Below are 26,339 nucleotides of genomic sequence, written 5' to 3'. Positions count from 1 at the left end.
GGCCACGTGTACCCGGAGGCCGCGTCCAGATGCGCGAGATCCTCCTCCGAGGGCCCAGCAGGACCCTCCCCGCAGCCCTGCAGGCCGTGCTCCTCTCTCCGCCCTTCCTCCCTCCCTCCGCCTGCCGCGGCCCCCGCACCACCCACCCGAACAAAAGCAAGTTCTGGTGCAGGCGCCCTGTCGCCGCGCCCCGTGGGCACCGACCCCCGGGCACAGCGGGTCCCCGGCAGTAGCCGGATGGCCGCGGGAGGCCCCGCAAGCGCGCGGGAGGCGTTTTCTTGTCCCCACCCGCGTTCGCTGCGGATCGCAGCGCCACTCATCCCGGGACTATAACGATTAATCCAGCCGCAGGTTTCCAGATAAGTGATTGTGATGGAGATTGTTGGCGAGAAAATAGACAATTATCCGCTGTTAGCTTTACATAAAGATCGCATTAACTCAAATTAGTTATCAGACAAAAGAGCGTCGGCGCGCGCGCCCTGCCCGCCCGCGACCTGCCCGCAGGGACCCCGGGGCGCAGCCGGGTCCAGCGCGCCGCCGACGCGGCTGAGGCCCAGGGGACGCGGGCCGAGGGGGCGCGCACGAGGGGGACCCCCGCCCCACGCAGGGACCGCCGGGGGACGGCCGCGCGCCCGCTCCGCCCCGCGCTGCCACCCCCGCGCGCCAGCTCCCACCCCCGCTTCCGCCCCGCCCCGCGTCCCGCCGGCGCCCGCGCCGGGTCACCAGCCAGCCCGCGAGCGGCCCTTTCCCGCGCACTCCCTGCCGGGCTGCCCTTCTCTCTCCACCTCCCGCGGTCCGGGTTTTCTGTTCTTGATCGCGAGCGAGGCATGTCCTTCATTCCCGGGGAGGACCGGCCCGCCTCCCCGCGGGAGTCGGCCTCGCAGCGAAGGCGTCCTCTGTCCGCCGCTCCGGGGACCCTCGGTCCCTACTCTGGGCGCGCGGACACCGTCCCTCCCACCGCCCGCCGTCGGAACCCGGGCCGATGGGAAAGGCCGGCTGGGGGAGAAACGGAGCGCAGAGGGACCCTCGGCGCCAGGGTGGGGGCGGGGACAGGGCAGTGCGGTCTGGACGCTGGATGAACAAAGGTGGCGCGACGTCCACGCACCCGGTTGCTTCCTGTGTCCCTAGAGGTGTTGACCCGGGGCCCTTCTGAGCACGGATTTCACAAACGCTGACCGTGCGGACGCACACGTCGCGGGCTGGCACCCCCGCCCCACCGCAGGCCCCGCGGGGTCCCCAGGGCCGCGGGCGCGCGCTGGCGCTCCCTCGCGGGCCGGCCTCCCGGGCCCCCAAGGTCCCCGGGCCCCGCTGAATAGGGCGGATAATGACCCCCGGTTCCCAAGGCAGGCTTTCTGCTGCCTGGTGAGCTTGGATTTGTGTGGTCCAAGCCTTTCCCAGCTTGTCCCATTCTGTCACCGGGATAAGGGGCTCCCTCGGCTCGTTTGCACCTGCGTCGCTTTTGGCTCCTTCAGGAATGCGCTGAAGCTTGTAATCAGCTTTGTGAAGCCATTGAGTGCACGGCTGAGTGAAACTTCCAAAGCTCGAGGAAAACTGGCCTGCTGAATAGGGGCCAGCATGGGGCTGCCCTCCAAGCCTCCGCGCTGCCAAATTCCAGCAGAGGCCCTCACAATCGCTCCGCGCCGGCTCCGCGCTTCCCCGCACTGAGAAAAGTGAGAAAAGAAAAGCGAAAATCCCAGTCACCGAGGTTGGCCGTTTGTTCCCAGATTAATGGCAAGCGGCTCCCTCTCACCCCCCCCCCCAACCGAGCTCACGGATTCAGGAAATATGACACAGGGGAGCGGAGGGCAAGTATTAATAACTCCTCATCGGCTTTCACGCTGTCGGCGGGAGGTTCCCCCAGCTCCGCACCAAGCGCGGGGTGAGCCTGGGGCCTGGGCACCTTGCTGGAGGGAAGCTCGATGCAGCCAAACCCGAGAACAGGCACCGAAAAAACCTCCCGGTCCTGCTTCTCCTCCAGGCCATCCTGGCCCCAATTCAGCAGCCCTGTGCCAGCACGGGGGGGGGGGGGGGGGGGGGGGGAGGGCCGCACAGGTCCCTCCCCCCTCCCCCATCTCCGGCTTTGGAAGGGAAGAGGATTCTGGGAAAGCACAGCCCACTGCTCTGATCAATGTGGGGACGACGTGTTTGTTTTTTTCCTGGGCAGATGACCACGGCTCAAGGGGTGGGTATCGTCCAGCCACAGCGTGTTCAAGCCTGCGGCTGGGGGATGACGGATGTTTTCTGAGCAACTGGCTCTCCTGAAGTCTAGGCTCACAGGCGTGGTCCTCGCTCCTACGGGCGGGAAGCAGGTTCCAGGCTGGCGCTCTGGAACCGGCACAGGCTGGCTGCCAGCAGACCAGCCTGCTCGCAGGAGGTAAAGCTGCTCCTCAGACAGGACATCCCAGCCTCAACTGCCGGCGGGTCCCCGCTGGTCCCCTTCCTTTGTGCTGCTCCTCGGCAGCTCGGCCTTAGAACAGGGCCTGGCACAGCAGACACGCTCCAGACACAGGCCCGGAAGGCATGCTGTCCGCTTTTGTCTCCAGACTCCCGGCCTGGAATGGGGTCTTCTGACAAGGGACCCCCTCCCCACCCTGTGTGAGGCCTAAGGGGCAGCCGATGGCACATGGCGGTCCGTCTTCATCTTGCTGTGAATTTCTTTAGCTGACACGTTCTTCGCACCATGAGGAAGCCCTCTGCACCGCGAGCCTATCGTTGGGAAGATGTGATCTGGATTTTTCCAATCCTTCTGGAAGCATAACCGCAGTCCCGCAGGCTTTTCCCGGCAGCGCGTGGGCTTTTGTGGGGGCGTCCTACTGCCTGACCTTGCTCTCCGGCTCCGACTATAAATAGTCCCCCGTGAATGGAAGGGCTTTCTGTGCCTCCTTCACCACGGGCACTGTCGTCAGGCCCAGGAGAACAAGGTTATCAGGCAGAGGAGAGGGAGCTCCCGTGTGGCCGCCTGGACAGTGGTCTTGGTTACAGCCTCTTAGGGGACGCCAGGGGCAGGAAGGCGCCCATTTACACAAGTCAACAGGCACAAGAAGCTGTAACGTGTCGGCGTGAGGGTGGCTGCTCGTGGTGACCCAGGCTGGGGGGGGCGGGCACTCACAGAGGTCAAGTGACAACGTGCCCCCAGGTCTCAGGGCATCGCCCCTGTGATCAGCGGTGATCAGTGAGCGGTCTGTCCTGTTTGCAAACACACCAGCTCCTCTGTTGAGGAGACGGCAGTCCTCCTCGTCACCCAGCTCTGAACCCCAGAAGCGGACCCGGAGGCAACGGGGGCTCCAAGAGCGGCCTCTCTCCGGGCCCAGGCCTGGTGCAGCCCCGCGCAGCAGCTGAAACGCTCAACCGTCCCGGCTCGCGTCGCCCACTCTGACATTTAAAGTTTCACTGTTTTTTGGGAGTTCCCGTCATGGCGCAGTGGTTAACGAATCCGACTAAGAACCATGAGGTTGCGGGTTCGGTCCCTGCCCTTGCTCAGTGGGTTAACGATCCGGCGTTGCCGTGAGCTGTGGTGTAGGTTGCAGACGCGGCTCGGATCCCGCGTTGCTGTGGCTCTGGCGTAGGCCGGTGGCTACAGCTCCGATTGGACCCCTAGCCTGGGAACCCCCATATGCCGCGGAAGCGGCCCAAGAAATAGCAACAACAACAACAAAAAAGACAAAAAGACAAAAAAACAAAACAAAAAAAAAAAAATAAAGTTTCACTGTTTTTTAATCACAAAGTTTGATGCGTTGTTTTCAGCAGCGTTTCTTCTTCCAAGCCATCTCGCTCACAAGTCAGAAGGACATGCAGTAATTCAGAAATTAGTGAAATTTTATTCTTGGTGGGGCGTTGGATTAAGAGGCTGGGAGAGTGTGCAGAGAGTCAACGTGTAATTGCATGATAAGGCCCTCACGAGGAATTTATTGGCCAAGTTGCTATTTCTATTCCTTCCTAATCTCGTTGAGCACATTCATTCTCTGCAATCTGTCTCCATAATCTTCTGTGGCAGCATGGCAGCCAATAGAAGCATGCATGTTTGGAGAGAAGAGAAAATATGCAGAAGCGTGATAAACTGATGCTAATTATCCATATTTAGGACACCGAGTGCAGAAGATCAAGGTTTACAAATAACAAACCAGAGCCAATGATGACGGCTTCCTCGTGCGGGATATGGTGCAGGGAACCAGATAAGGGTTTCGCGGGCAGGAGAGATTTACTGGTCAAAGGGTTCACCTTCCACTTTTCCATGGCAGTAAATTATTGAGGCTAAATTCACCAGAACATTACTCTTTTATTTGGCCATGTGCCATGACTTGCTCTTTCTTTGTGTCCTTTCAATGCAACGCCTTGTAGTGTAACATCCATTGATAAGGGACACAGAATGGGGGTGATAGGTAATTCCCTTTAAGTTGGACGTTTGGAAGGCGAGCAATGCCCCCAGGAAGAGTGAGGTGAGGTGAGGAGCAGAGACCTGGAAGGGGAACAGCATTGTCCTCAGCCACGGAATGGCATCTCTGCTGGGAAAAAATGAGCAGGGACAGGGACGTGTGCAAATGGGCACCGGTGTCCGCGTGTCCCACAGGCCCCTGAGCGTGCAGGAAGAAGCCGGTGCTGGAGCACAGAGCCAACGTGTCCACTCCTCCTGGCGGGAACTCCTAACGTTTAAAAATGAAAAAATCTATACAGATCCTTCCTCTTCTCAACCACACCACCTCACAGCTGACCTAATACTTAAGACTGGCTCCCAAACCTCTCCAAGACTTATGGCTCTGAAAAGGAGCACATTATGGATTCAGGCAGGAAAGACTGGGTGGTGTGGTTGAGGGCTCAGTGGTGGAGACTTTCCTGCAGTACAATAATTGCCTTGTAAAGTTTCCAGAAAGTCAGCACATGTGTAGCCCAGGACGGCACACACACTGGCGAGCTCATCTTAAATTAGCGAGAATCGTAAATATTAACTCGATCCCATTTGGTGGTGCTAACTTGGAATTTTCATTTGACTCATCATCAGCCTGGGTACCAACGGGCAAACTGGCCTTCCTCCTTCCTCCTTTGAGAGTCTTCTAGAGTTTTTATTTGGAACTCTCTCCACTGGGGTTGGACAAGCCCATGGGAACCGCTGTCAAATGCACCTTGCAGCCCAGGGTCAACCATTCAGGACCAGTACAAGACTTTTTTGGAATAAATAGAGCCCCGCTGGCGTTTGGGGGTGTAACTTATAACTTTTCTGTAAGGAAGTATCCTTGACACAGCTTTTCTTCACCCCAGACCACAGGGATGAGAAGTCTTCCAGAGGTTACCTCCGCACGCACATAGTCTTTCTTCTCCACAAGCCCAAGATGCCATCTATTGGAAGGTAAGTCTTCATTTCCCATGCCCCTGTGTATGAAAAGCTCTGCCACTCCTAACCGTGCGTCGTCACTGAGGGTAATGGTGCGTGTAGCTTCCAGAGATGATAAAACTGAAGATGTGTTTTAGCATTTCTTCGAACCAAGGAAATGCAGTATGAATGGTTGGGTTGGTCAAGTAATGAATTTGTACCATTTGGCCCCAAGTATCTTCAAAATTATCCATGATTCTACAGAAATTAACTTCGTTAAAAATGATCATATGTGTTAAAATAATATGTAGTCGATACAGGCAGCAACCATCCTACAGTTATCTGCAGTTTAAAAATGGAGCATCAAGACAGTTGTCCACTCAACTCACCAAAGAAGGAAAAAAGAGGAAAAAGACAGTCTTTCACCAGTAAGACTATAGCAACTGGGACCAAAGACGTAGGACGCTGGCATTTCTCGAAACTACCTAGGCTGGAGAAAGAACCCCGGTGTTCCAGTTTATTGGAAGCATACGGGTGCCAGAAAATCAGTGTGTTACTTCCCGCACACACATGTTCGATATGTGTCGAAGAAAAGTGGCTGATTGAGGCCGGTCGGGTCGGGCTGGGTTGGGTTGGGTTGGGTTGGGTTTCGGGATTCCAGACTGGAGGCTGTTGATCTGCAGAGTTCGTTTGTTTCCCAGGCTCAGCTTTTCTCCCTGAATTACAGAATTTTTACTGAACTGACCTGAATAGCACCTAACTCTCCGCCTATGAATGCTGTCCTGTCCTCAAGCCCCACTTCAGCCACACTGACAGCTGGCAATCAATCTACAGAAATTAGCCATTACTATGAGGACAGGGTTAAATTCAGAGAGATACTAACAACTACTTTTAAAGGAAGCAGTTAAATGCAAGGAACCAATTAAACTGCTTATCATTGGAAGCTAATTTTTAAATTTAACTTCTTTTTGAGATTAAATTTATTTGTCTGCCTGTCTGTCTATCTATCCATCTATCCATCCATCCATCCATCCATCCATCCATCTATCCATCTTTTTAGGGCTGCACTCGCAGCATATGGAAGTTCCCAGGCCAGGGGTGGAATTGGAGCTGCAGCTGAGGCCTACGCCACAGCCACAACCACAGCAACATCAGATCTGAGGCACATCTTCGACCTACACAGCAGGTCATGCCAAAGCCGGATCCTTAACCCACTGAGTGGGGCCAGGAATTGAACCTGCATCCTCATGGATACTAGTCAGGTTTGTTACTGCTGAGAAACTATGGGAACTCCTTAAAATTAAATTTAAAAAAGCTTTTTTTTCTTTTGCTATTCCTGCAGTATGTGGGAGTTCCTGGGCTAGAGATCGAACCTGTGCCACAGGTTCCATGGTCTCTAAGACCATGCTGGATCCTTAGCTGCTAGGCCACCAGGGAACTCCTAAAAAACTCTTTAAAAAAAAATCAGGGAGTTCCCATGGTGGCTCAGCAGTAATCCAACTAATATGATGCAGGTTTTCTCCCTGGCCTCACTCATTGGGTTAAGGATCTGGCGTTGCCGTGAACTGTGGTGTAGGTCGCAGACGTGCCTCAGATCTGGCGTTGCTGTGGCTGTGGTGTAGGGCGGGCAGCAACAGCTCCAGTTCAACCCTTAGCCTGGGAACTTCCATATACTGGGGGTGTGGCCCTAAAAAGACAACAACAGTGAAAAATCAGCCTGTGTGCCTACATTGGACCAGCAGCAAATTTTCACCCTGCTGGCATTGGCCTTGGTAGGATATAGAAGAACGAAAAGGGGAAAGCTACCCAACCAACAGACCGAGGAGTCTAAATGTGGCTACTGCCCTCGCCTTGGCCTTCTGGGCTGGGTGGGGTGTGTGTGAGTGTGTGTGTGCACGCGAGCGTTCTCACTCAGGTGCACTCGCATGCGCCCACAGACTCATGGCGGGGTCCCGGTGGTGGCAGGTGGCAGAAGCCCAGGTAAGCATTGACTGAGCCCAGTCGGGAGCAAAGGTGGGGGGTTGTGCCAGGGCAAAGACGGGGGACGCTGGGTGTCTTTGGAGACCAACCCGGCCCGTCCTCGTGCTCACGACAGCGATGCAGGTGTGAATGTGAGCTCCGTGCCCCAAGTCCCTCTCCCTCTCTCTCTTTCGGCCAAAAGCATGAGTGGTCGTCTGGCACGTGGCTGTGCCCTCTGCTCCTACCCCTTCTCTCCAAGAGCCCCCCCACCCCACCCCCCCGCCGCCGCCGCCACATCGACCCACGTCAGCTACACATTCAGGGCATCTGCAAACCTCGTTAGGCATCTGTCGTGAGTACCTGGTTCCCACTGCATCTCCCCGTTGAAACAGAAAACGGCTTTGTGTGTTCATCTTCCTGGCTTGCACCCCTGGACCCCCTTCTTGGGGGCACGGCGGCCTCTTTACAAACGTCTCCGAGCCGGCTTCTGCTCTGGGGGAGTATATACTGGAGCATCTGAAATCGACACAGAACTCCGATCATCGCCTGCCTGCGGACTGGTTAGCAACATGATTACAAGATACCGCGAACACGCCTGGAGCGCTGGAACCTACTTTCAGCTCCAACGACTTCAGACAGCTCCTAAGTAAAACGAGTCAACAGAATAACGGCGGGATTCGCTTGGAATTATTATTAGGAGATGACCCCAGCCAGGACATTGCCAATCACATCTTAATTTTCCTTGGGGAGCAGGAAGGGTTTTCCTGTCCTGACACCCCGCAACCTGGGCTCCAGACGGTCTCTACACCTGGTTCAACGGCCCCCCAGAGCCAAAGGGACGCTGGGGGTCTTTGGTGGCCCAGGCATCATTTGCTCTGGTTTCCACACGTTAAGAGTGAAATAAACAGCCAGGCTGACTGTCCTAGATTATGATCTATGAGCTGATGTGTTAAATGAGCCCCGTTGCTTTAAAGGTTATAAATGACAAGATTTTTACGATTACGAGTAATTTATAGCTATTTCCCGTTTGACATGACAGATCCTCATGGAGAAGTCCAAATTTATCTGCTTGACATACATGTATTTTAACACTTCCCCTTCTCCAAATTCTAGCCTGTATTGACGACTGTTTTCCTAGGTGTCAAATGCTCCTGTGGGGTCTACCTCTGGAGGCTTCAGTGAGGTGCCTGGCCTCCCCTCCAGATGGCTGCCTGCATTTCAGCAGCTAATGTGGGCGATTACTGCATATTTACTGTAATTTATAAAAATCACGGGAAATGACATTTTTATTAGTCACTGACTCCACCATCACCAACTGCCATAGTTGTTATGCATACAAATCCATTTTCAAAAATTGTTCTTCCGAAATCAGAAGCTCTTTCCCCTCTGACACCGAGAAAGGCTCCCTTTCGGGGCACCATGAGGGGGCCACAGAGGAGCTCCGACCTCAGCTTAGGAATCTTCTCAGGGCGGGAAACCGCGGCGGGGACGGGCAATGCCCTCCACGATTGAGATAAAGATCCGAAACGGGTTGGGGGGGGGAGCGCAAGTGCGAGGGGCAGCATGGAGGGCAGCTGGGAACAGGGACTCAGGCTGCTGCCCGCAGCATCACTTCCGGCCACAGGGAGGATTACATCCGCTTGCCGTCAGCATCGAGGCGGGGTGTGCAGGTGTTTGCGCACGCATCCGGGGCAGACCCCGGAGCCGGTTCGGTGGAGGGAGGAAGCCTGCCTGTCCAGCTCGCCTGGCCTCGCATCTGAGAAAGGGGGGTGTGGGCGGGGTCTCCTCCTTGGAGTAGGAAGGGGCTATGCCGACCGGGCAGCAGAGACTTAGGAGAAAAGGCATCAGGGCTGAAAAACCGCCACGTGTTTGGTCTTAGCAGAAAGTAGGGTTCCTGTCACCGGAAGCCCGCGCGCCGGAGCGGCTCGTCTTCACCCTCGGAGGCGCGTTAGGATGCTCGGCGGCTTGGGGATACTGAGGTGGCCTGGCTGGGTCACAAGAGTTGGGAGTTGGATGTGGGTGTCAACACCATGCAGCTGGCGGTGCTGCCAAGGGAAGGGACGTCCCAGGAAGAGGGGACGGGACACAGTGGCCCTCGGGGCAGCCGGGTCTCCCATCTGGGAAAGAGGTGGTGAGCCAGGCTGACGGAGGAGCCAGAGGAGCACGTCTGGAAGCCTAGAGGTGGGAGAGGAGCCAGCTCGAAGGCCACAGAAAAACAAGTGCCCTGAACGGTCCCTGTCAGCCCAGGTGGGGGGTGGGGCAGGGCTGCTGGAGGAGCTGGCAGGTGGGGGGCGGGGGGGGGTGTGTCTCACTGCGGCCACAGGATGATGGAGAAGGAAGGTGTGTGAGACTCGGAGAGGCAGAGGCGACAGCAGTCGTGAGCACAAGCCGGTACTGAAAACACAGCCTGGACCTGGCACTGGGCTATTTTTACCCTCATTGTCCTGTTTCATCTTCCTAAGAATCCTGTCTCCTTTTCACAGTTGAAAATCACACAGGACGCATCAAGCTTGGCATCTGGACCCAAGCCATGCGATTCCAGAGTGTGGGTTTAACCACTGCTGTCCTGCATGACGGCAGCAGCTGGAGCCAAGAGGGAAGGACCTGAGAACCACCTGGAGGGAGAGGCTGGACCTCGGGCAGAAGACAGGAGGGGGAGGGGGCGAGCACTGGTTTACCCTCCACCGTCCTGTCCCTTTGCACCCCAGCCCTCGGCACGCAGCCCTGCCCTGTCGGCAGCCTCATGACCAAGCTGAGGCAGGTGTTACCAACAGGGCATGGCGGCCAATCCGTAGGGATGCTGACGTCCAAACTTACATCTGCATTCCTTTGGGATGGGCCCGCCTCCGTGAGACCTTGAGGGGTGAGGAGACAGCAGAGGTGTCAGGGGCCGTTGATGAGAGGCCCGATGACACATCGATAAGAGCTGTGATGAGATAGTCATGAGACAGCAGGGGGGCGTGAATAAGAGACACTGGCCCGGTGAGAGACATGGTGGAGGTGACAAGGTGTGCAGGATGTGACCTGGCCCGACAGGCAGAGAAGCAGCGAAGCCACCCAAGAGCAGCACAGGATGTGGGGCTGAACCGCTGGGCGGGGGGGGGGGGGTGGAAGGATGGGGTGGCAGCTGTCAGGAGTGGAGGAGGCATCGGGCCAGGCTGGTGCACAAGGGGCCCTGAGGGACTTGAGGAACCCCCTGGACAGCTCCTCCGCCGGGTACGGATGGACTACAACCCCGCACAGGGACTCTTAACTGGACCCAGCCATTTCCAGCCCAGGATGGGTGAGATGCCAGCTGTGTTGAAAGGTTTTGAAGGGGGTAGCTTATGGGACCAAGGGAGAGACGTGTCCTGTCGTGGGTGGAACATGGTTCAGTGCAAAGAGCACTTCAGGGTCAGACAGCTCTGCTCCGACCCGCGGAGCCTCCCCGTGCCTTTGGCAGGAGAGGGGTCCGTATTGGATGATGCTGACAGAGACAGCCCTTGAACTTCAAGAAATAAACTGCAAGAAGAGAGAGAAAAAGTGAAGGCAGACTCTAGAAGTTAAGAAACTTAAAAGCCATGTTGACCAAGTAAAAGTGTTAGACTTGGGAGTTCCTGTCGTGGCTCCGTGGGTAATGAACCCGATTAGTATCCACGAGGATGTGGATTTGATCCCTGGCCTCGCTCAGTGTGTTAAGGACCCGGCGTTGTGAGCTGTGGGGTAGGTCGCAGACGCGGCTCGGGTCCCACGTTGCTGTGGCTGTGTGGGTACATTTGGGTGATGGACCTGTGGCTTGCCAATATCATTTGACCTACTTTGATGTGTGTTCCAGGTCCTCCACAATAAAGAGTTAAAACTAAGATTTCAGATTGCCAAGGAGACAACCCACATTGAACAGTAAATATCAGAATGCATTTTTAAACTACTTTTTGATATAGTCATAATTTCCCTCCATAATGCACTAAGTATCAAGTCCATGGCAGGTCTAAAAACGACTGCAATTTCAAAGTGGTAGGAAGCCATAAATGGTATTTTGAAGTATTTGCAACAAGTGTGCTGTGACATGAAAATACTGATTATTTCAGTTGGTGAAAAAGTCAGGGGGCATGCTGCTAGTCCTGTGGTTTGCGGACTGCATTCGTACGCTAAATTCATATGCTGCATTGCAGTTAAAGCTTGATAAGAGTAAAGCTGACTATTTTTCTGTCCAAGTTCTGTGGACATTCTGAGTTCTCTGTATGGAGTCCTTTGGCCCCACGTTAGCTGGGTGGACCCCAGGTCATTGGCTGTGTTCTGAGCGGGTGGAGAGCTCTGGGCTCAAGTCTGTGCTCTGTCCTGGGCTGGAGCCTTGTCATTCTGGTGTGGGGATTGGAACTGAGTTTAAAACTCTGTTTCTTTTCTTTTCTTTTCTTTTTTTTCCTTTTTAGGGCTGGACCCATGGCATATGGAAGACCCCAGGCTAGAGGTCGAATGGGAGCTGTAGCCGCCGGCCTACACGACAGCCACAGCAGCACGGGATCTGAGCCGCATCTGTGACCTACCCCACAGCTCACGGCTTAAAATTCTGGTTCTTATCTGCTTGACATGCTCATGGTCCTACTTGGTTTCTGCCTTTTCCAGGAGCCATGGGGCTCTTGCTTCAGAGGCAAGTGGGGAATCCCACGGCATCTCTCCTCCCCGCCCCTGATGGAAGAAGGATCATTCATCACGCCACTGAGCAACCACCTGCAGGACACGGGCCCGGACGCCCAAGGCACGCGACGGGAAAGAGGCCTTAAAACTACGTACTGGAGCCTGTGCATTTGCAGAAGGGAACACAGACCCTGAGACAGATGAACTCTCTGGTCCAGAGGCTCCCAGACTCTCCCAACTCACGGTGCCCTTCGCGCCTCCGAAGACTCCCACAGCAGCCTCAGCCAACAGAAATACGGAAGAGTTGTGTTTACTAAAGAGTTGGGTTCAACCTATTGATGTAGTTTTTTGGCCGCTATGAGCAGAATCTCAGTTCCCAGACCAGGGGTTGAACCCGGGCCTCAGCGGTTCATTAGACCACCAGGGAACTAACTCCCTGATGTTTCTTTCTGTACTAACACCACATAGCCAATCGAAAGCAAAAATGATCCGTCTCAGCGGAAGGAAAAAAGGGATGTTTTCACTCCATTCTTAAGCAACTGTTCTGTCTTATGAGAGGCACGTGCGTCTGCTCCTGGCGTGAGGTTTAGCTGTGTACCAACACCTTCATTTTATGTTCTACACGGAGTTTCATGTGGTACTTTGCTCTTTTTTAAAAAAAAAAAAAAAACGCCTAGTTTTCATTTTGTTAATTTTATGTTTTGCAGTGGAATATCGTGTAGCACAAAAAAGGGCAGACAGCACAGCACGGATCACAAAGAGAAGCTGTACGTGCCCACTCGCCTGAACATACCAACTGTGTTAGCTACTTCTGTTTCTAGTGGTCCTGGAGCCAGCCTCAGAACTCTAAATAACATGCTGCAGCCCCTTCCTTTGGTTCGTGGTTCCAGAAACAGTGAGGGCTTGGGTCCCCGCAAGGCGTCTCCGCTGCGTGTCTATCACCCAACTCTTCTTAACTCCATCCTCGTTATTTTCAACTTGTCTCATGGTGATAACTTTAAACCTGTCTTCTTAGGCTCTATTTCTGCATCTATTATGTCCGTATTATTCCAGAGGCCCCAAACCCCATGAAAAACAAAAGACAAGAGTACTTTGCGTCTTATCGTAGCAATTAGCCCAAACCCAGCGTCATTAAGAAAAAGATGTCATCATAAGAAGATGGCACAGCCAGTGTCAACGGTGAGCCGCACCAGGCGGGAGGTTTGTGCCGTGTCCAGCTGATGGCAAGGATCCCTGGGTCTCCCTCGGGAGCTGAAAACAGCCCGTGGCACCTCTGGGAGTTTGTTGTGACATATCCCAGATCACTTTGGCACACAGTTTGGGAACCAAAGTCATGATCCAGGGTGATACAGGCAGGTTCAGTGGAGCCACAGGAACCAAAGCCTCTCACTTGCTAATCCAGGGACCCACGTTCATGCAAGGACTATGGCCTTCTCTTGATTTCATCTTGCAGATGTGTCCCAAACAGGACGTGATGAAACTAACGTGACAAGTTTCTGGTCTATTAAGTCCTGAAAATCCTCCTCTACAAGTAAATCTAACTTATCCAGGCTTTGTCCTCCGGGCAAATGTATTTGATGAGTGGAAATTCCACTGTTTAAATTTTAAAAAATTCTAGTAGGTCTTAGCTGTATTTAACTGTTAATTGCCACTTGCACTTCCATTTTCATGATAGAAAAACGGATGTCAACCTCCATCTTTTTCTGTTAAAGCTCTGAAACTGACAAAACATGGGGACAGTTGTCCTCAGATGCCAGATGACCGTCAGGGCAGGACTGCGATCCACGAGAAGGAAACGCGCTGGGCGGGGGCCCCAAATCATCCCCGTTCCTCCCGGAGGCACCTCTGGCGGGGGGGTTCCTGCGGAGGCAGGGAGTCCTGCTGAGCTGCAGAGACAGACTGCAGAGCCCTGGAGGGCGGGGTGGAAGGAACGCCCGGAGATGGAGTCCAGAACCCCACAGAAACGCCCCTGGGTCCCTGATTGCAGATGGCTCTGGATGCCAAAGGCCGGGTGCTGACATGGCGGGGAAAGATCCGCCACCAAGGAGAGTGAGCTGAGTGGGAAAAGCCCACGATGCACGCGGGTCTCGCATACGGAGAGACCTCACGGAGGCACACGGCACTCCCCTGACACCCCGCAAGACACCTGCCTTAAGAACAGGGTTACTCTGGGAGGCAACTAGAGACACTCATGCTCATGCCAAGTGACGTCAGGCAGCAAGAGAAAGGCAAATACCATAGGAAATCATTTGTTTGTGGAATCTAAAATATGGGCCAAATGAACCCATCTACAGAACAGAAAGAGACTCAGACAGAGACAGGCTTGTGGTTGCTGAGGGGGAGGGGTGGGGTGGATGGGGAGTTTGGGGTTGGTAGATGCAAACGATTCCACTGAGAATGGACAAGCAGTGAGGCCCTACTGTACAGCACAGGGAACTGTGTGCCCAGTCTCTTGAGCTAGACCACGATGGAAGACAATATGAGAAAAAGAAGGTATATATATATATGTATGTGTGTATGACTGGGTCACTTTGCTGTGCAGCAGAAATTGACAGAACATTGTAAATCAACGATAATTAAAAAAAAAATAAAATAAAATAATAGTGCTATTTTAGCCCCAAAGTAAAGACTATTCTAGGCGTGCCCTAACAAAGCTTAAAAGAAGACTTAAAAGAGCAAGCTGATCTGCAAGTAAATTAACTGCCTCTGAATTAAACTTAATTCTCTTTAAATGAAGAGAGTAATAATTGGATATTCAACCAAGTGGCATTTACTATGCCCAGCATACAAGAGAAAATCACCAGACATGTAAAAAAAAAAAAAAAAAGCAAGAGAATGTGAGAAAAAATATGAGTAGGAGAAAAATCAGTTAAAAAACAGACCTGAAATGACAGAAATGATGCATTTTAATACAATCATTATAAATAGTTTGAAGGATTTAAATAAAAATATGAACATATTGTGGAAACAGATGGGCAGGATCAATAGAGAAGTAAAAATGATTGAAAAAGAACACTTGGAAATTCGAGAACAGGAACATACAATCTAAAAATATTTCCATGCATCTGTAAATTTTCCAATCAAATTATCTGTCTTGTCCGTAAGTGTCATGCAGTAGACACACTGTATCGTCTCTATATGCAAAACACAGTACTTGGCCAGTAACACTGTCTTACTCTGGCAGCCTTCCTGCCAGGAAGTCAAGGGACTTTGGGAACATATCCTGCTAGTCTCAAAGTCAGCTGGGCACCACTGGACACTGTTTTCTTCTAAGAGAGCACTGCTTACTAGAACTTTCTATGGTAATGGAAGGAAAGAATAGCTCTACTGTCCAGTATGGTCGCCACTAGCCACCTGTAACTGCTTAAACTTATTTCCATCAAAAACTCAGTTCCTCAGTAGTCAAATTTTAAGCGACTCAGCACAGCTCTAAGCTCTTAGGGAGTCTTTATGCCCTTATGATCAGTTTTGTTAACATCTAACTTTTTGTATCTTAAAGGAAGCAGTTCAACTTCCAAGGCTTAGAATAACTGAGTGACTCCATCTATGCCCCAAGGTAGTTTATGCCTTGGAGCAATTCAAGTGGGATTATTTTTTTCTCATTTTTTCAATCAACATGTTAACAAAGAGGCAGGAGCCTTGTCCAAACACAGTGTTCCCCTAAGTTTTGTGGCAAAGCAGTTAGTTGGCGAGTTCGTTATATGCATGAAGATCTCTGAGACACACCTACACTCAGATTAAAGTGTTTATCTGTTCTGGGTGTCTGCTCCTGAAGGGATTCCGGAATCCCTATTTTTAGGAAGCATCGCAAGTAATTCTGGTGTACAAATGCCCCTTAAGAAACGCTAGAGCACAACTTAGAATAGATTTACAAGGAGATCCTGCTGAGTAGCATTGAGAACTATGTCTAGATACTCATGTTGCAACAGAACAAAGGGTGGGGAAAAAATGTAATTGTAATGTATACATGTCAGGATAACTTGATCCCCTTGCTGTACAGTGGGAAAATAAAATGAAAAAAAAAATGCTAGAAAAACGTACAGCTCTCCGAACCAAATAGTAATCGTGTAATTTTAAATGTACGATGTGAACAGCCACTTAATTTTTCCTTTTGTAATTTCTGTTGGTAGAAACATCAGCTGTGCTCTTAAATGTAGAAAAATATTCTTTTCTCATGTTTTACTTCATTCTATTTAAAGCGAACTGCATTTTCCAGGTGACTCAAAATACCGTGGTTTTCAGGTTAGAACCTTGCAAGCAACGGGTGCCGTTTATCTGCGGAACAAGAGGACCTGGATGATGGGACCCTCTGGACACCCCTCTGAGGACACCTGCTCCACCCACACGAAGGGTGACGACGAGAGGCCCTCACGTCTTGATCCCGGCTGAGTGCGTTGCTTCCGTGTTGGCCGAATGCGCTCGCAGGTCACCTGGTTATTACAGAGTTCTGCATCGTTCCTCCTTTTTCCCCATAAACACATCACAGTAGGAACCTGACTCCCAGACTCACCAAGACGTGCGTTCTCCCTTTGAGGCGACCGAACACCCTCTCAGGTGATAAGTTAGGACGAATGCAGATTCGGCTGCCGCAGTACAGTGGATAAAACGATGTCTGGGAGCCCTCGGGAGGAGTCCAGGAGGAGGCTGGATTTCAGAAACCTCGTTTTTTCTCTTCCTCAACCTTGAATTAGCAAAGAAACTCTTCATCCCGAGAGAGCCAATGTTTCAGCCAATCTCTCAGAGGACTGCTGGGTTTCTTCTACTTCAAACTAAAAAAAAATTCTACGCAGGAGTTTACGCCTATAAAACATAATTTTAGAAGGATTTTCTGATCTTATAGTTAATAAGAATTTTTGTTTGTCTGCTTAAATAAATTAATTTTGTTTTAAAAGCTAAAGCAGGAGTTCCTGTTGTGGTTCAGTGGTAATGAACCTGGCTAGTATCCATGAGGACGTGGGTTCGATCCCTGGCTTTGCTCAGTGGGTTAAGGATCCCACGTTGCTGTGAGCTGTGGTGTAGCTGCAGACGCTGGCATTGTGTGGCTGTGGTGTAGGCCAGTGGCTGCAGCTCCGAATCAACCCCCAGCCTGGGAACTTCCATATGCCTTGGGGGCAGCCCTAAAAATGAATAAATAAGAGCCAAACCAAATTTTTGTGTTGTATGGTTTTGCATTTTTGATCTACTGGTGGAAGAAACACCAGGACGTGGTCTATCTGTGCCCTATATATGCCGTAATAAATACCTGATCAGATTGCCATTGTGTCTTTGTGTGTGTGTGTCTGTGTGCGTGTGTGTCTTTGTGCGTGTGTCTGTGTGTCTTTGTGTGTATGTCCGTGTGTGTGTCTGTGTGTCTGTGTCTGTGTCTGTGTGTCTTTGTATGTGTGTGTCTGTATGTGTGTGTCTGTGTGTGTCTGTGCATGTGTGTGTCTTTGTGTGTGTGTGTGTGTCTGTGCATGTGTGTGTGTCTTTGTGCGTGCGTGTGTGTCTGTGTATGTGTGTGTGCGTGCGTGTGTGTGGGTCCGTGTGTGTGTCTGTGGGTCTGTGTATGTGTGTGTCTGTGCGTGCGTGTGTGTGGGTCCGTGTGTGTGTCTGTGGGTCTGTGTATGTGTGTGTCTGTGCGTGTGTGTGTCTTTGTGTGTGTGTGTGTGTCTGTGCATGTGTGTGTGTCTTTGTGCGTGCGTGTGTGTCTGTGTATGTGTGTGTGCGTGCGTGTGTGTGGGTCCGTGTGTGTGTCTGTGGGTCTGTGTATGTGTGTGTCTGTGCGTGTGTGTGTGTGTGTGTGTAGTTCATGCAGTGTGAGGAGGAGGACACATTTACATTTAAGTGTAGCTATAAATGTGCATTTGGAGAAGACAATTTTTTCCCTTATTTGTTCTCTGTTTCTCTTTAGCGCCGCCCCTGCAGCGTATGGAGGTTCCCAAGCTGGGGGTCGAATCAGAGGCGCAGCCACCGGCCTGCGCCGCAGCCACAGCCACGCCGGCTCCTTAACCCACGGAGTGAGGCCAGGGACTGAACCTGCGTCCTCACGGTTCCCAGGCGGATTTGATCCTTGTTTCTTCTGAGCCTGTCATAAAGCGCGTGTCTGAGGATGCGCCCCGCGGAGTCCCGAGCCCATGCTCTGGTTTATGTTTGGGGTTTGCATATAATCTTTTATTGGCCACAACAGTTCCATTAGACTTGATTTGGGGGAACCCTTTGTAGCCGCAGCCTACCTCCTCTGTGACGGAAAAGAGCCAAATGAATTAATACCTCAATACAGCTTGTGGGTTTTTTCTTTTTCTCTGCATTTCTGAATAGGGCCCATGAGTCACTCCATACTTTGGTGAACGAGTCTTTCCGTGGCGACTCTCTGGATATCTCCAACCCGGGGGTAGATCAAAGTCCATGTCTGTGGGATAAATGGAATAACTGCCCCCAGTAGCTCTCACATAACCGCTCTCCGATCAGTGCAGCTCTCGGGGGGTGGGGGGGGGGCATCACGGTCCCCTGGTACGCGTCTCATTGGTGGCTGACCCGTTACTGCTGTTGGTGGTGGCTGGGGACCCTGGTTTCATTCTGCTAAGACGTACCCTGTGCAGAGACACTTCCTTTGCTAGGTTCTGACTTAGCGGCAGCTCCCTCCTTCTGGGTCTGCTCGGGGTCAAGAGCTCCCTGTGTCCCGCTGGGAGTCACACCTCATCTCCTTTCCTCATGTCCAGTGGACAAAGGCTTCCGATCCTTCAGAGGGGAACATGGTGGCGTCTAGGTACCCGTCAGCTGTAGCCACGAACTAAAAGTGATCACGACGTCGGGGCGTTTCGTCTTCTGAAATGCGAAGGAACTTCTCCGGGAGCTTCCATGGATGTCTGAAACGGTGAGCCCAGGGGCGGAGATGCGGCAATGCAGGAAGTCAGAGCTCCAAGCCCTTTCCAGGTCTAAATGCCATACCTCTAACGAACACCCTCACTACGTGTCTCCTGAAAAGTTCAGGAAAAATAGATTTCATCCACTGCATTTGGACTTCGAAGAACTCCACTCTTACCTCTTAACTCATGCGTGTCCATTTGACTGTGCTGGGAGCTCAGTGTTCGGTAATAGCGTCCCCTGATGCTGGAGTGAAAACGAGGTGTGAGGACCTGATTAAAGCAAGCTCTGCTTTCCTGAAAGAAACCAACCTAGGGAGACAAAGAAAAAAGAAAAAACAGAGAGAGAGAGAGAATTTTGAGAGTCAGAACAGCATGTCCACATCTGAAAAAAATTTTTTTAAAATTCCAGTATCATTAGCAATGGGAAACCTTAAAGTGGATTATAAGGCAATGAAGGCTGAGATATTCCCTGGAATTCTAATGAGGGGTGTGGTCATGAACTAGAAGTCAGTGGGTATAGTGGAAAGAGCGTGGGGGACCTCTCTTCGAATTTGATGATTTGAACATATTTATTTTTGTCCTTCTTTTAACCCTATTCACATAAGAACTAAGGAGGGAGAGGAGAGAGCAGGAGCCTATGAGTAATACATTTTTGGGGGAAGGGAAATAAGCAGGCATGAGCATTCCTTTTTGTTTTTTTTTTTTGGCCATTTCTTTGGGCCGCTCCCGCGGCATATGGAGGTTCCCAGGCTGTAGCCGCAGGCCTATGCCAGAGCCACAGCAACGCGGGATCCGAGCCGCGTCTGCAACCTACAGCACAGCTCATGGCAACGCCAGATCGTTAACCCACTGAGCAAGGGCAGGGACCGAACCCGCAACCTCATGGTTCTTAGTCGGGTTCGTTAACCACTGCGCCACAATGGGAACTCCAGGCATGAGCATTCTTAAGAAAGCTGAAGCCCAGTGCCTGAAGTGAGTGACGTCACAGGAAACAAGGTAATTCTTACTTCAAAACCCTCAAAACGGTCAGAGGCTGAAACTCCAGATTCCTCTAAAGACTGGTAAAGTAACAGGGCTAAAAGCAGAGTGTTCAAAGTCCACGTGGAGAGCTACCAGACCTGGGAACCCACTGCCCTGGGCAGGACACCAGCAAATACCCCCCCCCCACCCAACAATCAGACTTATCAGCAGAACACTGAACCAGAGAGGTACCAGACTGTGGGAAAGGCAGAGCAGGGGACGGGGGTAGGGGGGAAAGAGCTGACTCAACACAGATGAGTAAATGAACATCTGCCCACGGAACCGTGAGCCTCTCGGTCCCCTTCTCCTGCTCTATCCCAAGGAGACTCGTAGGCAACTGTCACACCTTCTCCAGAGAAACACAAGGTTTCCAGAGGGGAACTCTACAGATAGCTGACATTTGTTTATTCCTGCAATGAAACACTCACGTTCCAGACTAGAATGGAGTCTGTTAGATGTCATACAGCCCACTCCCAAAGCTTCCAAGAAGCTATTTGATGCCTCACTGTTAAATAGTAACAGATAAAGGTGATGACGAGGCATTTGCAGAAAAACCTCCAATGGGAAAGACTGGGTCCAAGACAAAGGGATTCAGAAAGAACAAAGCTACTGAGGGTAAGTAAATAGCATTTTAAAAGTACATATCGGAAAGAAGATATCCATGGAACAACATCAGGATGGCATTTAAAACAAAACGAACAAACGCATATGCATTTATATATGTATGTTTTATATTACGTATAATATATATGAACTCAGAGAACAAAATAAATATTGGAACATAAAAATATGATTTATGAAAAAGCAATCAATAGAAAAAGTGGCAGATAAAAATGAGAAACTCTCCAAGAAAGTGGAGTTGAAAGAGAAGATGGGGGAGGGGGAATAGGAGGAAAGATTTCTAAAAATCAGGGGTTGATGCAGAAGATGTGGCCTCTAACTAATAGGAGTTCCAGAAAGAGAGGGCAGAGAAAAGAGAGAGAAGGAAATTTTAGAGAAGTAACTAATGACATTTTGCAGAACTGAAAGATATGGCTTTCAAGAATGAAAGAGTGCACCAAATTCCCAGTACAATGCATACAAAAAAGACTCACACGATGAACATCATCAGACAGCTTCAAAAATAGAAATAGAGAGAATTAAACAGTAACTCATACAGAAAGATTAAAAACAAGCAAACAAATAAAAACAAGTCAAAGATAAAGGATTAGGAATCCAACAGAATGGACTATACCGCTAACATCATACTTCATGGTGAAAGAGTCAAAGCCAACGTTTTCCCCCTAAAATCAAGAATAAGATAAGAATGTTGCCCTCCCAACTTCTGTGCAATATTGTACTGGAGGTTCTAGCTTGTGCAATAAGATAAGAATAAAAGGCACCTAGATTAGAAAGGAAGAAATAAAAACAACTTTACTTGCTGCTGGTAGACATGTCTTTGTCAAAAACCCTATAGAAGCTGCAAAGAAGCTACCATAACTTGTAAAAATTTATCAGGGTTATAAGATACAAGGCCAAAATTCAAAAATCAATGGTATTTTTCTATATTAGCAGTGAACAATCAGAAATTGAAATTTAAAAAGCACCACCACTTACAATAGCATAAACAAATAGGAGAAAGTTTGGGAGAAAAATGAAAAAAGATGTACAGGATATGTACAAAGCATTGCTAAGAGAAGTTAAATAAATTTAAATAAATGGAGAAATATAACATGCCAATGAATTGGAAAACTCAATATTGTTAAATTATCAATTCTCCCCAAATTCATCTATAGATTCCACGGGATTCCACTTAAAATTGCAGAAAGATTTTTGGTATAAATGGACAAGCTTATTCTTAAATGCATATAGACATGCAAAGGACACAGAAGGGCCAAAACAATTTTTAAAAGATGAAGAAAGTAGGGTAATTTATATTACCCATTTTAAAGACTTATTTTAGATATGTAATAATCAAGACCATGTGGCACTGGCATGAAGACAGGCCGATAGATCAAATCTCAGGGTAAGGAGTAAAAAGGTAGACCCAAGCATATGTAGTTAACTGATTTTCAACAAAACTACCAAAGCAATTTAAAGGGGAAAGAATAATCTTTTCAAAAAATGACGTCAGAACAACTGAGTAACCATATGCAAAAAATATTAACCTTTACCTCATACTACATACAAAAGTTAACTCAAATGCATCACAGATCTAAATGTGAAAAGTAAAACCAGAATGTTAGAGCATCATACAATAGAACTTTCTATGATGATAGCAATATTTATCAATGACAAAGTATGGCTAGGTATTTACCCAAGAGAAATGAAAGTGTATGTCCACGCAAAGTCTTGTACACAAATTCATGATAGTTCAAACGACTGTCTATCAAGAGGTGGACAAACTGCAGTCCACCCACACAGTGGGACACTCGTCAGAGATAAAAGGAATGACCTTCTGACCATGCTATAACAATGGACGGATCTCAGAATAATTATGCCGAGAGAAAGAAGCCAGATAGGAAGAGTACATACTTTACATATCCATTTATATAGAATTCTAGAAAATTTGAAAAAAATCTACAATGACAAAAAGCAGATGAACAGTTACCCGTGGGTGGAGAGGACAGGAGCCAAGGCTTGCAAAGAGGATAAGGAAAACTTTTGGGGGTGATGGGCATGTTCATTATTAAAACTACAGCAGTGGGAGTTCCCGTCGTGGCGCAGTGGTTAACGAATCCGACTAGGAACCATGAGGTCGCAGGTTCGGTCCCTGCCCTTGCTCAGTGGGTTAACGATCCGGCGTTGCCGTGAGCTGTGGTGTAGGTCGCAGACGCGGCTCGGATCCTGCGTTGCTGTGGCTCTGGCGTAGGCCGGTGGCTACAGCTCCGATTCAACCCCTAGCCTGGGAACCTCCATATGCCGCGGGAGCGGCCCAAGAAATAGCAACAACAGCAACAACAACAACAACAGACAAAAAGACAAAAAAAAAATAAAATAAAATAAACTACAGCAGTGGCTTCATGGGTCCATGTATTTGTCAAAAGGAATTATTTCGTGCACTTTATATATGCATAGTTTTTTATGTATGAAGTATCACTCAGTAAACAATAAAAAAAGTAGTATGGACTACTCAAAAGCAACAATCTAAGTTAGAAGACAAAGTCTCAACGGAGGATTACTTCTACCTTCAGTCTTATACCCAGCTGAACTACCTCTCCAGTGTCAAACAGCCTGCTAGAAGACACAGTTACCAGAATAAGGGAGTAAATCAACAAGAGGGAAAATGGGATCCAGAAAATGAAAGATCCACATGGCAGAAAGGTAAACTGAAGACTGATGGTGACATCTATGGTCAAATCTTTAGAGCAGCCCACCAGCTTGGAACAGGTGGCGGGCCTCGGCAGTAATGGCTTGAGGAAGACACTGAACTCATACACTCCTGATATGCTGACTCTTGCAAAAAAAAAAAAAAAAAGGTATCAAAAGTGTCTGTGATAGTGCTGTAGAGCATGGAAAGAATTTGTGAGAACAGCAGAGAAAACTGAATGTCTGAAGAGTGGGAACTCTCACAGGACAAGACCATTAATAACTTCAGGGAAAACAAACTTTTGAAAGAAAAGAAGTATACTCATAGTTTGCTCCTGGGCTCAGCCATGACCAGCACTCCTGGGCTCAGACTAAGGTGTACCCTGAATACTGACTGAACAGAAGCAATGATATGCCGACCTCAGGAAAGCGAGGAGTGGGGAAGAAAATAAGAGAACATGAAAGCTGTAAAGTCTCTAATGAATAAGGTCCAAATAGATACTGGCTAAAATCAATAAATCTGGAACAGGCAATATAAAAATAAGATCCAGAAATACAGAAGTCAATAGTAGAAAAGCACCCAAAGGCTTATAACAAGTTGCTCACCAGGCATAGGAGAGATGGGCTGCCTGAAACGAGAGGGGGCTGTTTTCCTTAAGTCTTATAATACTGTTTGCCTTAAACAAGTATTCAGCAAAAATGTGGAGACAGTGAAAAGATCAGTGGCTTCCAAAAAGGGTAAAGAGAGGGAGCCCCGGGGATCTTTAGGGCAGTGAAAGTGTAGTGTGACACTGCAATGGCAGATACAGGACACCCCACACCTGTCCAAACCCGCAGATGTCCAGCACCAGGTCAACCCTATGTGAAGTATGGACTCTGTGCGATGAGCCTCCATGTAGGCTCATCGTTAGTGACAACTACCATCTGGTGGGGATGCAGATGGCGGGACGGCTGAAATCTCGGGACTTCCCACTCAATACTGCTGCTGTGAATATTGCTCTAACAAGAGCTTATTAAAATATTTCTATGTATTATGTGAATTATAAACGTTAGAATCTGTCAGGTTTAGATTTTCATCGTGAATTGTCCACTCATTCATGACATACTTTTTGGTAGATAACTTGACCTTTCAGTTTCTTAATCTATAAAACGGGGGAATAATTGTTAGTTGGAAATTAAGGATTAAGTGAGATTATATATGTGAATATATATATAATATGTGATTATATATTTAATAGTGATTAATTATAAATTAATCTTTATTTGATACAACCTCTATGGAAAATAGCATGGAGATATTTCAGAAAACTAAATATACAACTACCACATGACACAGCCATCCCACACCTGGGCATCTATCCAGACAAAACTTCATTCAAAAAGACACATGCAGCCGTATGTTCATTGTAGCACCACTCACAACAGCCAAGGCATGGAAACAACCTAAATGTCCATCGACAGATGAACGGTTTAAGAAGATGTGGTATATATACACAATGGAATACTACTCAGCCATAAAAAGGACAAAATAATGCCCTTTGCAGCAACATGGATGGAACTAGAGACTCATACTAAGTGAAGTAAGTCAGAAAGAGAAAGAAAAGTATCGTATGATATCACTTATACCTGGAATCTAAAATATGGCACAAATAAAGCTATCTACAGAAAAGAAACAGACTTATGGACTTGGAGAACAGACTTGTGGTTGCCGAGAGGGGGAGGGAGTGGGATGGACTGGGAATCTGGGGTTAATACATGCCACCTCTTGCATTTGGAGTGGATAAGCAATGAGGCCCTGCGGTAGAGCACAGGGAACTATATCCAGTCACTTGTGATGGAGCCTGATGGAGGATAATGAGAGAAAAAGAATGTATAATGTGTGTGTGTGTATATATATATGACTGCATTGCTTTGCTGTACAGCAGAAATTGACAGAATGTTGTAAATCAACTATAAAAAAAAGTAAAAAGGAAAAAAGATGCTCAGCCTCACTTACATGAGAAAAAAGCCACCCCTCGTTGTCCGTTGCATTCTTCCCGAGGAGAGGAGAGTGGGCTCCATAGATGCAGTTGGTACAGCAGGATGAAGGGAATTAACAATAGATAAGAAACCAAGGCCAAGTCTGGTGCCCACGGCTTGTTCGCCATCCTTCCTCCGGGGATTGAAGCGGCACGGTCGGTCGAGGTAGATTTCGTGTGCCCCTGTGCTCACCAGGCACTTCCCTGAGGGCTTCAGAGCGTCCCCTCTGCTCTCCCGAAGCTTCTCCTGGGTCTTATGGGGACGATTATCTCAAGGTGACTCCTGCGTGGTTGGGTGAAAAGGTCCTGTTTACAAATAGCTTTAGGGGATACGTGTACACAGACTATCTGAAAGCCCACAAACGACTCAACTATTGAATTTTCTAGGAAACCAGGGCCCTCAGAATGTGCGATATTCACTAGGCAAGAACATTTTATTGATGTCGTAATCAAAGAGCGAATGTTATGGCTTGAATGGTGTTCCCATGAAGAGCTGGGGTCCCAACCCCGTCATGCAACCTTACTGGGAAACGGGTCTTTGCAGGTGGTCGGGTAAGATGGGGGCATCAGGATGCCAGCAAACCACAGAAAGCTGGGGGCAGCCTGGGACAGGGGCACCCTGGCTCCCAGCCTGCAGACTGTGGGGCCAGAGCTTTCTGGTGGCCTATGAAGCTGTGGACTCCGCAGGAGGGGACCAGAGGTGTCCGGACTGGTTAGTCCACAGGCAGGTAACAAGCCGCCTTGCCTAAAAGAAGCCCAGGCAGGGATGCGGTCCCCGGCTTCCCTGGGTGCGGGGGTGTGTAGCCGTGGGTGTCGGGAGAGCATCCGCTGCCGCTGGCGTGTCCCCCCTGAGCCGGTGAGAACGGCCACGAAGCCCGAGGTCCCCTGTCTGCGGCTCGACACCCGGCTGATCGAAGGCGGGCTGTCTTGTCGCCCTGCTCGCTTCCTCCCCTCGTCACCGTCCTGAAATGTCCTTGGACGTCCTCACCTTCCTCAGCAAAACAAACCAAAACAAGAAGGAAAAGAAATTTACAAAAAAAAAAAAAAAAAAAGCTTTTGAAGAAAGTACTTTATTACGCACAGTCGAGAATGTTCTCCTTGCAAGGGAGGGTTTTTCTCCTAGTCACAGACATCCAATAAGCCGACACGATAAAAATAACCATGGGGAAAAATAAAAATGGGAAATCAAACATCTTGATTTCCGTTATTCAGCAGCAATAATTTACCCCGAGGGCCTCTGTGTTTTGAACTGGCACCTTCACGGACTGAATTGCCAGCTACTTCCACTGT

The 26,339-nt window shown here is 49.6% G+C and overlaps 1 protein-coding gene across 3 annotated transcripts; it reads right to left on the bottom strand.

Annotated features, from left to right (window-relative positions):
• On the bottom strand, positions 703 to 26,072 carry LOC110255867 (collagen alpha-1(I) chain-like). 3 transcript variants are annotated; one of them, XM_021065936.1, is made up of 4 exons: positions 25,028 to 26,072; positions 18,900 to 19,032; positions 7,625 to 7,780; positions 703 to 1,661 (listed from the first exon to the last, which is right to left on the bottom strand). In XM_021065936.1, the coding sequence occupies exons 3-4, from the start codon at positions 7,638 to 7,640 to the stop codon at positions 835 to 837; spliced, it is 843 nt and encodes a 280-aa protein (XP_020921595.1). In that variant the 5' UTR covers positions 7,641 to 7,780; positions 18,900 to 19,032; positions 25,028 to 26,072; the 3' UTR covers positions 703 to 834. The 3 variants fall into 3 exon arrangements, 2 of the variants coding, with proteins under 2 accessions (XP_020921595.1, XP_020921596.1); XM_021065937.1 differs by lacking the exons at positions 18,900 to 19,032; positions 25,028 to 26,072 and adding an exon at positions 16,389 to 16,691; XR_002336780.1 differs by lacking the exons at positions 703 to 1,661; positions 7,625 to 7,780 and adding an exon at positions 17,907 to 18,723.

The sequence above is a fragment of the Sus scrofa genome, chromosome 11 (genome assembly GCF_000003025.6).
Source record: "Sus scrofa isolate TJ Tabasco breed Duroc chromosome 11, Sscrofa11.1, whole genome shotgun sequence".
NCBI classification, from domain to species: Eukaryota; Metazoa; Chordata; class Mammalia; order Artiodactyla; family Suidae; genus Sus; species Sus scrofa.
This window is presented reverse-complemented; position numbering and strand designations above follow the sequence as displayed.